The sequence below is a fragment of the Spea bombifrons genome, chromosome 1 (genome assembly GCF_027358695.1).
Source record: "Spea bombifrons isolate aSpeBom1 chromosome 1, aSpeBom1.2.pri, whole genome shotgun sequence".
Lineage (NCBI taxonomy): Eukaryota > Metazoa > Chordata > Amphibia > Anura > Pelobatidae > Spea > Spea bombifrons.
This window is the reverse complement of record NC_071087.1, coordinates 147,032,805-147,046,563: the sequence shown is the minus strand read 5'-3', so window position 1 is coordinate 147,046,563 and position 13,759 is coordinate 147,032,805. Positions and strand designations below refer to the sequence as shown.

The 13,759-nt window shown below is 36.0% G+C and overlaps 1 protein-coding gene across 1 annotated transcript in view; it reads left to right on the top strand.

Moving 5' to 3' along the window:
• RNF180 (ring finger protein 180) overlaps positions 1 to 12,151 on the top strand; it is a 39,493-nt gene extending 27,342 nt beyond the window's left edge. The window contains exons 5-7 of the mRNA XM_053448029.1: positions 3,377 to 3,602; positions 4,954 to 5,079; positions 11,437 to 12,151. Coding sequence (XP_053304004.1) covers positions 3,377 to 3,602; positions 4,954 to 5,079; positions 11,437 to 11,639 — 555 coding nt within the window. The 3' untranslated portion in view covers positions 11,640 to 12,151. The remainder of the gene's footprint in view (positions 1 to 3,376; positions 3,603 to 4,953; positions 5,080 to 11,436) is intronic.
• Positions 12,152 to 13,759: the final 1,608 nt, after the last annotated feature.

Sequence of the window (13,759 nt, the reverse complement as noted above, 5' to 3'; positions counted from 1 at the left end):
TACAAGTAATCATTAAGTAGGCTGTTTCTATAATATAACAATAATAATTGGAAAAAGAGTAAACCAAATTAAATGGTTATATTAACATGAAAAACATGTGAGTTATTTATGCTTAAATCCCCCCACTGTCTTAACATCTGCCACTTCTACTGGAAGACTGTTCCACTCATCAACCACCCACTCCCCCTTACATTACATTTATGTCTCTGACTCTAGTTTTAGAATATTAAGTCTTGCCCTAACATTCCTCTTCTTTTGACCTATAATTACTCTGGTGTATCTTTTGTTATATTTAGCTTATTGTATACTGTATACTATTTGGGCAGGTGTTACAAAAATGCTCTAAAGTGAGAATGCCTTAAAAATAAGCATGTTAATAGTTATTTTTTATATTTGAATAAAATGCAAAGTTAGCAAACAGAAAAAAATCTTAAATCAATATTTTGGTGTGACCACACTTTGATTTCAAAACAGCATCAATTCCTCATGTTTCGTAGTCCTACACTTAGGTGTATGATTAAACAATTATACCAAATAGGTGCTAATGATCATCCATTTAATATGTCGGTTGAAACACAATCAAAGTGAAACAGAAACAGCTGTGTAGCAGGTATAACACTGGGTGAGGGACAGGCAGACTCATTAGCAAGGTTTCTGAAGACAGTTTAATGTAAAAAGTCATACACCATGGCAGAACTTTCAAGGCAGACTGGGGCTTCCAGATGTTCTGTCCAAGCACTTTTCAAGAAGCACAAACAAATGGGCAATGTTGAGCGCCGTTGGTTGGCCAAGGTATTTTAGCAAACCAGATGAAAGACACATCACTTCCATTCATAACCAGAAGATGCCCAGCAGCCCCATCAGCTCAGCATTGGCAGAAAACAGTTGGACCCTAGTGTACACCCATCTACTGCCCGAAGGCGTCTGATGAGAATTTACCCATCATGCAGTACCATCAGAGAGGCATCTGATTGACCCCAAATTTATTCTGCAGCATGTTGGTATGACCTCCACAGAGCCCTGATCTTAACATAATTGATTCTGTCTGGGATTACACGAAGAGATAGAAGTAACTGAGGCTGCCTAAATCCACAGAAGAACTGTGATGTGTTCTCTAAGATGTTTGGAACAACCTAGATTGTTTCAAGTTCCTTAAGAAAACAGCGTGAAAGTGTACCTAGAAGAATTGATGCTGTTTGAAGGCAAAAGATGGTCACACTCACTTTGCATTTTGTTCAATGATTAAAATTAACTAATAACATGTCTATTTTTGAAAGCATTCTTACTTTACAGTATTTTTCACTCCTGCCTAACATTTTTGCACAGTACTTTATATTAGTTACCTTGTTAAGCTTCCTTTGGGTGGCAGTCTTTATTTTGATAACTGTCTTGTTCAATTTTGATGGTAGTAGATTTGGCAATGCACTTGTCTCATTATATCTTATGTCACAGATTCACAAAACATAAATCTATTGCATTTCATTCAGATATTGCCATTTTGGGAATAAATTGTGTCTAGAACTATGTTATTAGATGTGAAGATCTGGTAATCTGAAGAGACCTCTGAAATCCCATAAACGTTTGTGACTCTTTTTCCATGTTGGCCATTAAAAGATATCATCACAATCTATATCCATTTTCTTTTTGTTTCGCCAAGATTCATGAAGCATTTCTTGCATTTCGTTAAGATACCAACTGTTGTTTTTATACTTATATTTTCTATGGCTTAGAACAACATAATCGCACAGACCCACCATAAGGATGAGAAACATCACAAAAGAAGCAACAAATAAACATAGAACTTAAAAGCAAATAAGGACCATGATTATTTGGTCTTGTCTTATATTATAGTCTTATGATTATCTAATGCATGTTTAACCTCTAGTGGGGCATCTCCTGCAAGGGAACGAGGCAAATGTGCAGGTGAGGGGGGTACACAATCTCTAAATTTATTTGGAAGTGAGACCAGCAGATAAGATGCATTCACCACTTTTAGTGTCCACTTTTCCTGATGTAAAGACTTAGACCCTAACCAGTCCTTGCTCTGTTCTCTACATCTGACTCTCTAGTTTTAGATTATGACCTCTCGTTCTGACATTTTCCTCCTTTGAAGTAATATTTCTCCTCCTAGGCTACATCTGAATACTAGATTGTGCCTATAGCAAATGTTGCTATGACTTGCAGCGCAATAAATTCAACGAGACTCTGAGGGCAGTTGTGTGCTGCAGCTTCTCTGCAGAGTCTCTTACTTGGTTCATTTTATTTACGTAGCTATGAATAATGGTTGCTTCTGCCATCTGTGTTGTGCTGATCGGTGTTTGGGTATCTGTCCAGTTGCTTCACAACTTTTTCAGATCATATTCACAGTGGGGAATTCACACAGTGTAACCATATGTAGAAGTTATTTTCAACTTTCTAGACTTAATCAGACCCAACAAAAATATGAGTGATGAAAAAGAGTGATTTTTACCATTCTGGGTAGGTTTAAATATTCAAAAGGTAAAAGAATATTTTGCAAACCATTTGTTCCAGTATACAACCATTATCTCTTACAGTATATATGGAACCTCACCTTTGAACAGTTATTCCCTATTTACTAATTTCTCTATTGCCTCAGAGTGTTCTACAGGAAAAAGTACAAAGTACATTACTTTCTTGTATGGATAGACAGACTTTTATTGACACAGTTATGTATTATCAAGTAAGCACAGAAATAGAATCAAAATAGAATACAGACATATAATTAAATGGATGATTTAATTATAATAAAACTTTATCTTCTAAAATTATTCTGTGATTTGCTTGATTTTAGTCAGAAAGATTTAGTACACAGATTTAGTTTTAGCCTCTTGCCAGTCACTTTCCCTCCTGTGTTCTAAAAATGCCTAATAAGTGGCATTCCCATTACTCAATGACATGCTTTTTAATTCTCATACTAATGATGACAGAAAGGGTGGTGATATAGGCTTCCTACTCTCCCCAATAAGTACTTTTCAAACATATTCCCACTGTTCCAACTCTCTTTCCCCTAATTTGATGATCATGCCATCCCATCTCTTTACACATTGTTGTTACTATCCCCCTGACCATTCCAATATCTTTCTTGACCATTTTTCCTCATGAGTTCCTCTCCTCTGATGTCGCCTTTGTCATCTTTGGAGATTCAAGCACTATAAATCCATACTATGTTCCTACTATTCTGCTCTAACCTAACTACTTCACCTCCAAATTGTTATGTTGTATGTTATGTCCTGTTTACCCATTGTAAAGCGATGCAGCATATGATGGCGCTATATAAAACAATAAATAACAATAATACAACAGTGGTCTCTAAAAATATGTATATAACGATATTTACCTGTTTTGTTTTCCACAGACCAGTAAAGTGAGTCTAAGTGCAGAGGATGACAGTGAGCTTATAAAAGAGAAGGACAGCTACACATGTGCAGTATGCCTAGATGTGTATTTTAACCCTTACAGGTGCTACCCCTGTCATCACGTGTTTTGTGAACCATGTTTGCGGACACTTGCCAGAGACAATCCATCTAAGACTCCTTGTCCGCTTTGTAGAACAGCAATTGCAAGAGTTTATTTCCAATCAGGTAACACCACATTTATTATTTACCCGTAACGTGTTATTATTTATGAGTTTCAAGGTGATGAGGTGATACCCCTTGCTGAGTTCTGTGAGGCAATTATGAGGTGATACCCCTTGCTGAGTGCTGTGAGGCTGTGCGGTGTGTGTGCATTGTTTGTAAAATGTGTTTAACTAAGTATTTACCATTGATATACATCATGTCAAATGTAGGCTTTCTCTGGGACGAGTTTTCTTCTTGGCTCCTTCCTGTGAATCAGACATACCAATTCAGTATATCTATGTTATTAACACAAAACATTTGTTGTTCATAACCTTACAACAATATAAAATCTGTTTATGTTACTATATGTTATAGGTAGTTTTAGGTAGTTTTAGGTAGTTGTGCAAAATCTTAAAAAAGTCTAGTTGCCTCCCTGCCCCTATTTCCCCTGATAATGATTGTCATTATGGTATCCTGTCCACAAAGATCTTCACATGTGCCTTCTTCTATAGACAATCCTAGGAGTTATATAAGATTCTATGAGCTGAACACTGGTAAACAAAAATGTATTTCCTTAATGTAAACATGCATAATAAAGAATGTTTTTTGGTGTAAGACACTATACACTTTTATTTATTTTGTTTTATTTTATCTTCTATGCTGTACTTAAATATGTATGTCTTCTTATATTTATTTCTTGTCTCATGAAAAGCAGTTGTGGCAAGGTAACGCAGTCTGTGTATATCAGTTGCAAGTTGTAACGCTCATTATTTCCAGCATGAGGGGGTTAATTGCTGGGAGGTCAGCAGGTGGAACCAATTAACCTGCACTCAGGTGTTTAAAGGGTGGCCGTTAGAGGAATTAGTTGTCGGGAAACAGGGAGAGAGGCAGTCAAGCCAGAGGCCCTCAGACTTTATAAAAAGGATTTGTTTTTTGTTTTTGTTTTTGTTTATTTACACTATGAAGTGCAACACTGTGGACCATACAAAGCTGCAATAAACAACATTTTGCTTTTATTCTGCTGGTGTTTGGAGTTTCTTGTTTTGATCGGGCCATCCTGCCACACAGTAAATCGCCTGGGAACCTAGGTGCTTAGAACCCATGGTTGGATATGAGATAAGAATGTTTAAAAGAAGAGACACCAGCAGTTTAGGAAAGGAATAGTTACATTTACAGGTAGAACACTGGCACATTAATGTTGACTTGTATTTACTTTTACAAAAATTTGTCTGAAAAGAAGTGGCCAAGAGTGGATAAAACATCCTTAAGATGTAATAATAAATATAAATTAAGATATTTTGTGCATTGGTTAATACTTCTTTCAGTTTAATTAAACATTGTATATATTGTTTTTTTTTGTTGTTTTTTTTTAAAGACATCGACAAATCATCCGTTACTTTATTCCCAAATGAATATCACAGAAGAAAGCAAAGTTTTCAAAGAGCAAATTGTGCAAAATGGCCTTTACCCAGCTGCAACAGAATGATCAGAGTGTATGGAGGTAAGACATTTAAAAGTGTGCACACTTTGACTGATATTTCAAAGCTACTCTTGATTTGCTGGGGAGGAGACTTGATTATTAATAATAGTTCAATAAATTAATACTTTGATTGTATGCGCCGAATGCCTATCATGAGAAGTGTGAAACTTAAAGCACACTTCTTACCTAGAACTGTAATAAACACGTCTATGTAAATAGATATAAATTCTATGTTTCTATAAAATAATGTAAATCAAGTGAAACAATTATAAAAGCAAAAAAATGCATATTGTGGTTTGAGGTAACAACTGACCGTATTATAGGTTTTCGTTATTTTTTGTTTGTTTTTTGTTAAACATGACTAGCTTTTTATAGTATTAACTTGATAATGGGATGTGGGTAGCTCATTCTGAAAACTACATTTTTAGCAAAACAAAATGTTCGGTTAATGTCAAATCTTAACCCTGAATAAAAACTCTGTTCAAAGTAATCTATGTTACCAAGAAGAGCCTATATAGATCAGAGATACTTTGTGGGCCTTCTAGTGATCACATAGGTGCAGAGGCCTAGAAATTTTGGTTCTGGAGAATTCAATATACCGTAATATTTTTTTTTATTTATTATGGTTTTAATCCACCACATGAAATATTTATTGACTAAATTATTTGGTTCTGTGTGTTTTGTTAATGCTAGTAATGATGCATATATAATAATAATGGGACCAGTGGATATAAAGTGAGATGTAGAAACTGCCAGTAAAACTGGATTTACCTAAATTCATTAATTTGCTTAACATGAGAGCATGAGTATACCTGCTGGAATAAGCAGGAAACAGAGCAGAGCAAAACACTGTCAGACACCAGTCATAAAGTATAGAGAGTCACTTATTAAAAGATACAATTCATGAGACAAAGGGGAAAGTGAATATTTCTTGGACTACAGAACAGACTTGTTATGAACCCTTCATAAACCCTTGCTTGATAGATTAACCCATTTGCTAGCACAATGTTGCTTAGTTAAAAAAAAAAGCCCTCACATCACCACAATAGTCTTTTGAACGGTATTGTGTATTTATATATATAATGCCTTTTGACAAATTATTTTATGGATTGTACAGTTTCTCTCAGGGCCGTCTTTACCATGAGACAAAAGGGGCAGCTGCCCCTAGCCCAGTTATTCCTGGGGGCCCATAGCAGCTGCCCCTTGAGCCGTAGCAACCGTTGTCGCAGAGGATGGCACAGGCATGTTGTTTTCGGGCAAAATGGCGCATGGAGGCTGTTCGGGGCAAAGATGGCACAGGCATGCTGTTTGGGTCAAATATGGCATAGGTAGGCTGCTTGGAGCAAAGAAGGCATACACATGCTGTTTAGGGACAAAAATAGCACAGACATGCTGTTTGTGGACAAAGAGGGCCTGTGGATGCAATATGGGTGCTGGGCAGGTCCTGTAGATGTAATTTGGGTCCTGTGACAAGTCATACATGTGCAATTTGGGAGCCAGGGCTTTCCTTTGGGGTTTGCGACCTCTGATCTGTACCTTTCTTGTGATTTTTCACATGATCTATATCTGCACGGCTCTGTACCTGTAATGCTATATTTCATGTGTTATTGATTAAAACCTGCAAATACAGAGTTTGTTTGTCTATTTAGTTAATCTGTATCTAAACTACATGAGGGAATAAAAGATACGTGTGGTACAGTGAAAGAGGGGACAAAGGGACTCTGGGGGTGATGATGGCGGAGGGGGCACCACTGGGTTCAACTGCACAGGGTGTCAGAACACCTAAAGGCAGCCCTGATCACAACTTGCAGGTCCGTTTCAGGTCACTCGCTGGACCTGCACATTCATAGTGACATAATATTGAGCTCCTTCCCTGCCCTGTGCATGTTGAATGAGGATGTCTCACGCAGAATCACAGTAGGATCAAAAGGAGGGAAGACCGCACTCACTCTGACAGTCTCCTCCTAATCTGTATAGTCAGTGTGGCAAGTACTTAAGTTTTTGTGTTGTTTTTTTTGGTGTTGAATCGGAGGGTGTGATTGCATGCCAAGGAGTGTGTGGGAGTGTGTGCCCCAATTAAATGCTTGCCCAGGGTCCAATCAATATTAAATGCAGCCCTGGTTTCTCTACTGTAGATTGTTTTTGCTGCAGGGCTATGTGTGACTTTTATGGGGGAAAAAAAACATATAAATCTCTTCTATGGCAAATCTCTTGGTTCTATTAAATAAAAAAAAAGTGTTAATGAATGGATTGGCAGCGAGACCTAAAATTGGGCCTTTAAAGTAATGATCATTATCCAAATTGGATGTGTTAAGTAGAAAAAATTAATATCTGCTACAAGTTAATTTATGAGCAATTATACATTAGGCTTTTTAGAATTTTTCTGAATGCAGCTGTTGGGGAGTCTCGGCTTGAAAAATGACTTGGTTAAAAATAATAGCTGTAATTCCGTATATATTTTTCATGTTGAAGCTAAGAAGATGGCTCAAAATGTAGATCTAAGCACTAAATCTGTCCTATAGGTTCTCCACATTTGTATCAAATGGTTGATTTTATTCTGCTGTTTCTTTCATGCTAGATATCAATATGCATAAACGTTGGTTATTAGTATCTGTACTTATAATTTGTATGTACCTGCCAGAGTAAGGTTTGATGTATCCTCATTTGCACCACTTGAACAAAATAAATTGCGTTAATTGTATGTACACATCGAGTGGTACTGTAGCTTACTAAACAGACTACTAGACTAGTCATCTAGACTACTACTTATATGCAGCATAGTTAATCTTTATTGCTTTATCAAGGATAACACCCTACCCCATGCTATATGTGCCTGTATGCTGGGTAAATAATAATCAACTATATCTATATCAAATTACACATTTTAGACCGAGTCTTACTTTTATAAGGCAATCACAGAAGGTCAAAATGATGCAGTTGTTTCAGGGCTCCAAAGCTTCACAAATAGTAACATAATTATTTAGGTAATAAAAGGCTATCCAGTCCGGTCCTAATAAATGGAAATGTAGAATTTGATTGCCAACTAAGAACCATTCGGCCCTTCTAGTCTGCCTATTTTTCCTGATGTAAAGACTCAAACTTTACTCCTTGGTTTCAGATTCGGGCTATCACATGCATGTTTAAATTTCCTTACAGCTATACATCCCTCTCAGTAAACTAAAACGTTCTTAGATTAGATCTAAGCCTCTGCATAGCCACTCTTCTCTCATCCAAGCTATACATACTTAGATTGCTTAGATATTTTTGTAACCTGCAACCCACTCACCTTTTTTGTAGCCCTCCTCTCAACTTTACAATACTCTCGGTGAAGTCTGACCAAAGATCTGTAAAGTAGCAGAATCACCACCCTCGTTCTGCTACTAATACCACTTGCTATACAACCCAGCACCCTGCTTGCTCTTTCAGATGTTCCTCTCTTTCGTTGTCCCGCAGAACAGTGTCCCCAATGCTATATTTTACTTTTGGATTTTTATGTCCCAATTGTATTATTTGACATGTATCAACATTAAATTGCAGATGCCACACTTTCGACCATTCCTCTAATTTACTAATATTAGACATACTTATTCCAACTGCAATGTCTGCCCTGTTGCAAACTGGGGTGTCCCAGTTTTTTCTGCAGTGGGCCACTTCATCAGAAATGTATATGTGTGTGGGCTGCACTCATTTTTCACTGAGCGAAAATATGGCCTTTTAACTATATAATCCATATTAATACAGGGTTAATTTGGCGATAGTGAAAAAAGCAGAGGAAAAGTTTTTTGATCAACTTTTATATGTCATTCTATAAATACTGAATTACTTAAACAGCAAAACAAAGCCAGTCCACAAACCATTTAAAACAAGATTAGCCAAATAAAACTGCACAAGGCTGGAGCACACTGTGAGTACAAGCTTTATTTAAGCTGGCGCACACTGGAGGCAGAGCCGGATTAAGACACCCAAACACACACACACCAGGACATGCTCTGCCACACCGACACCCAAACACACACACCAGGACAGGCTTTGCCACACAGACCCCCAAACACACAGGCACTGACACACCAAACACCAAGACAGGCTCTGCCAAACTGACACCCAAACACACACACATCAGGACAGGCTCTGCCACAACGACACGCACACACCAGGACAGGCTCTGCCACACTGACACCCAAACACACACTGCCCCTTTTAGTATTGATTAATGTGTCCTCCCCCACAACCTTGTGTATAGCTCATGCGGGCTGCATGTTAGACGCCCCTGATATAGATCATTAACTACAAACTTCTGTTTCTTGGAGTTTAACCACTTCATTATTAGTTTTAAATAAACCCAAACACTGCAATTTGTTGAAGAGTCTTCTATGAAGGATAGTGTCAAGTGCCTTACTAAAATCTAGATAAGCTATAGCTACAGATCCTCCCTGGTTTATCAGTTGTGTTACCTCAGTAAAAAAATTAATTAATTTAGTCAGACAAGATCTCCCACTAGAACCCATGCTGATTTTGATCTTGCAAACCGTTTACATACAGATATTTAATCTGGTTTTCATTGATCTCCCAACTACTGGCGTAAGACTTACTGGTCTGTAGTTGACAGAGTCTTCCCTGCTTGTTTTTTTTTTTTTTGAAATGGTACTACATTTTCTGACTTCCAGTCTTCTCAAAATACTCCTGCCAATAGTGACCGATTTAAATAAGTCTGCTAATGGTTTTGAACAGCCAAAGGTCTTCAAATAACTTTAGTTATATTCCATGTCGTGCCATGGATTTAACTGTTTTTACTTTGTTTTTTATTTAGCAAGTATATTTATTGAGCTATTATCAAAACCCAGGAAGCAAAGAACTAAAACTTTGCTCATTTTTTTAATTATCTAAGATCAAGAGGTTTGAAAAAAAAAAGCAATACATTTTAGACCCATAGACCTCGTTATACTCGTTTCTAGCCTTGTGCAATTTTTTAAAATATGAATACCAAAAACAACCACCTTATTTTAGTGAAATCATGCTACCTGCGTGCAGGAACTTTTTGTTGATTCAAATAGTAAATGAATTCCTTTGGTAACTACCACCATTTAAAATAATGGAATCCTGGGCAAAAGACTAGCATCACTTGTCTGAAGCTGTGTGCTTTTACCTTTCCTTGATTATTGACTTTAGTGTAATGTTTTCTGACTTCTGTTGATTAGAGCCTGCTGCAGACCATTTGCTTTGACTCAGCCTGTCTGTGGTCACTGCATGTAATCTCTTTTCACTTGGACTCCCCAATCATTCTTACTTCCTTGATACAAGCTGTAGGCCATGTACTTATTCATGTTCTTTGCTCAATACCACCTCCACTTTGTCATCTACCCAGTTACCAATTATGAGGCTATACAAATGAAGCATAAATGAAAATTGTGGAAGTCATAATGATATCTTAATTGGTTACCCAATAACAGAAAAGGCATTACTATTGGAACGTGTTATTATGTCCTATGTAGCCAAATTTATTAATAATTTAGCAAGAGAAAAAAGTGTTATGTGATTTTATATGTTGTGGTCATATGAAATATTAATTCTTGATAAAGGACAATTATAGCAAAATCAGTTACATAGTTTATTTAATCCAGTTACATGAAACTATATATAAGTCGGAATATATATTGAATATTGAATATTCACAAAAATATAGGTCTTTAAAAGGCAAACTGGATTTAATGTTAATCAGGTACTTTGATTAATACATTGCTCATGTGGCACAAGGATTTATGCTTTCGAAAAACCATGTTGTAGTTTGTTTGGATTTTATTCTCTAAATGTGCTTTTGATTTAAAGTGATTGCATTACAAAGTCAAATTTTTAGATATTTTCATCCAGTATAGCATGAAGTTAACAGAACATCCACCTCTAAAACAGAAAGTGCGTATGTTCCCTCAAGAATTCTGATGATCCAATTATACTTCCTACCACTGGATGCTTGCATTCCAAGTGCAATTATACTCTGATTACAAGATGTTCATACAGAAATAACCTTGAGACCTTTGGTTTCATATTTTTTTATTATTAATCAAAATAAATGGGACGTCACACACAGAACTGATTATTCTCGGAAATTATTATAATTATAACAGTAATTTTCTAAATCCCATCTTCTTTGTAACTGTATCAAATCATCTGCAAAGACTGTAAATAAAAACATTGATTCTTTTTTTCTCGTTCAAGTTATCATTTTTTTTTTCTCTCCAAATAAAATAAGTCTTAAATAGCCTGAATAAAGTTTGTCCATTAATACTAACCATTCTTGTTACCCTCCACATATTAACACTTTAAACAATGAGATATTGTTTTTGAGCTTGAGTATTTATTTTTTTATCATTTGTTTAAAAATAGGCTTCAGCAGGAGCACCAATTCTGTCGCAAGAAGGCAATTTCCTCATGGTGCGCATCAGCTGGACTCTATGAGTGTGGAAGATGAAACTCACGGGTGGAGATTTGACCTGGATATGGTCATTATATACATTTATTCTGTCAACTGGGTCATTGGATTCATTATATTTTGTGTTTTTTGTTATTTCTTATTTCCTTCCATTTAATATAGTGCTCATTTTTTTCATTACTGATGCTTTTGAGAAGTGAAGGATTTACGCATTATAACCATAAACCATGGCACGGATGTACAACTCCAGGCCTCGAAGGGCTGCAAACAGGACAGGATTTCCCTACCTCGAAGAAATGTAGTTTAATATTTAATTGAGATGCCTGTGCTTAAACTGGGATATTAAAAATGTATAACCTGTTTATGGCCTTCCAGGACTGGAGTTATGCACTCTTGAACCACCATTCTGTGCATCTTAGAAGAATTATTGAACCTATGCAAATAACAATCATTTTGTACAGTGTTTTAAGCTTGTAATACATGGATCCTCTGATAGCATATTCAACATTATGGCGGATCACATTGTTATGTGGGTTTCAAGAAAAATGTCTCCATTTACCATTTACCTGTACAATATATTGTTTTGCCTTGAAATAGATATATTGTGTCACTGATGGGAAATCTATTTTGCTAGATCATAATACTGCTTTTGATAAATTAACCATTATTATACTTTACTTTTAGCACTTGAATTTGACATTAAAACTATCGCCCATAAGAATCTCATTCAAAGGTTGCTCTTTGTGGTTCCCACAGACACATACTTGTTTGACATTGAATATTACATTTAGGTAATGGGCTTACCTTGTAGTTTTACTATATCAAATTGGCCACATAGCTAACAATTTAATTTGCTGTGCTTTTATAGCCTCCATCTCAGTTTTCTTAAGTGACAAATATTACATTTAATTACTGTGTAATATACTAAGTGATTTTCTAGTATACAGTGCAACTGCGCTTCATATTGCAATGTAGATTGTCTTTCCCTTATAAAATTGAATTGTTAATTGTTTATTTCTATTTGCAAATTCACTGATTTGATTGCTACTTAACTACTGACTGTCCATTTTTTTCCAAATGCCTCTGCATGGAACAAACTCCCTGGTATTTTCTAACTTGCAACATCTCATAACCTAGTTTAAGTGATGTCATGAAGGTTTTTATTAATCACACTTAATAGACCAGGACAAAGCCCAGATTTGTTGATTATTGATTATAACCAATTTTTTGTAATACCTTTTTTTAAAGATTTATCCAGCTACAAATAGTTGGTGTGAGGTCCCATGTGCTAAATGTTGGGGCCCTCACCTCTGTTCACTTTACCGTAGCTAAATCTTCATTGGAATATTTGCTACTATAGCTGGTTATCTACAGCAATGCACTTATGAGTGGGGATGACAATAAAATATGTCTCCATCAGCCTCAATCTCCCTGCTTTTCTGCTAGATTACCAGAAGCTTTAAATAGGTCAAATAAAGGTTTAATATTGGCTGGACACCTAAGACCCATATTGTTATGCCCAATCTTAGACTCTGAATCCATGGTTACCCGCATGTTAGATAAAGTTCATAAAATATAAATAGTAGTCCTTTTTGTACAGTCATCTAATGTTTCAATTATATTTTTAAATTTATGCTGATATATGATAATAGGAAATGTATATATGTAACTAATTGCTGTGTGTTTTACTATTAAAATGTTGAAAACATGCTGCTCATGATTGCATTTATTGTGAACTTTGTAAATTAATGAATTAGAGATGTTTGTTGTAATTACTGTTGTCTCATATTACAGTCTACACTCAGAAAAATGTTTTGACTAACAAGGTAACAAGGCATAAGATGAAAAAAAAAGAATGTAGAACTATCCCCATGTAAAAAACTACCGGTAGCAAATAAAGGTAAAATTGGCTTAATTTGATAATTATTAAGTTATGTGGTATTGTTGTTCGGAATACTGATATAGCAAGATAAAGGGGGTTAAGGTTTGCAAGCAACCAAAATTTCTAAGCAACCCAAATTTCCCACAAACTGCACTTCTGAGTTCTTAATAAGTTAATAAACTGACAGAGAGTTGTGGAATGGAGAATCCTGAGAGCTTCTACTCAAACTTTGCGAGCTTTTCCAGATGTCCTTTAGGTAACTATACAATCCAAGGTTAACTTTTAAAGTTGAACTATTTCACACTTGGTAGAAAAAGTAAATTATAGCTACCAACACAAATGGCAAGGACCCCTTCAAGCAGTATTGGCCAACTATGCTCTGTTCTTGAATGTAT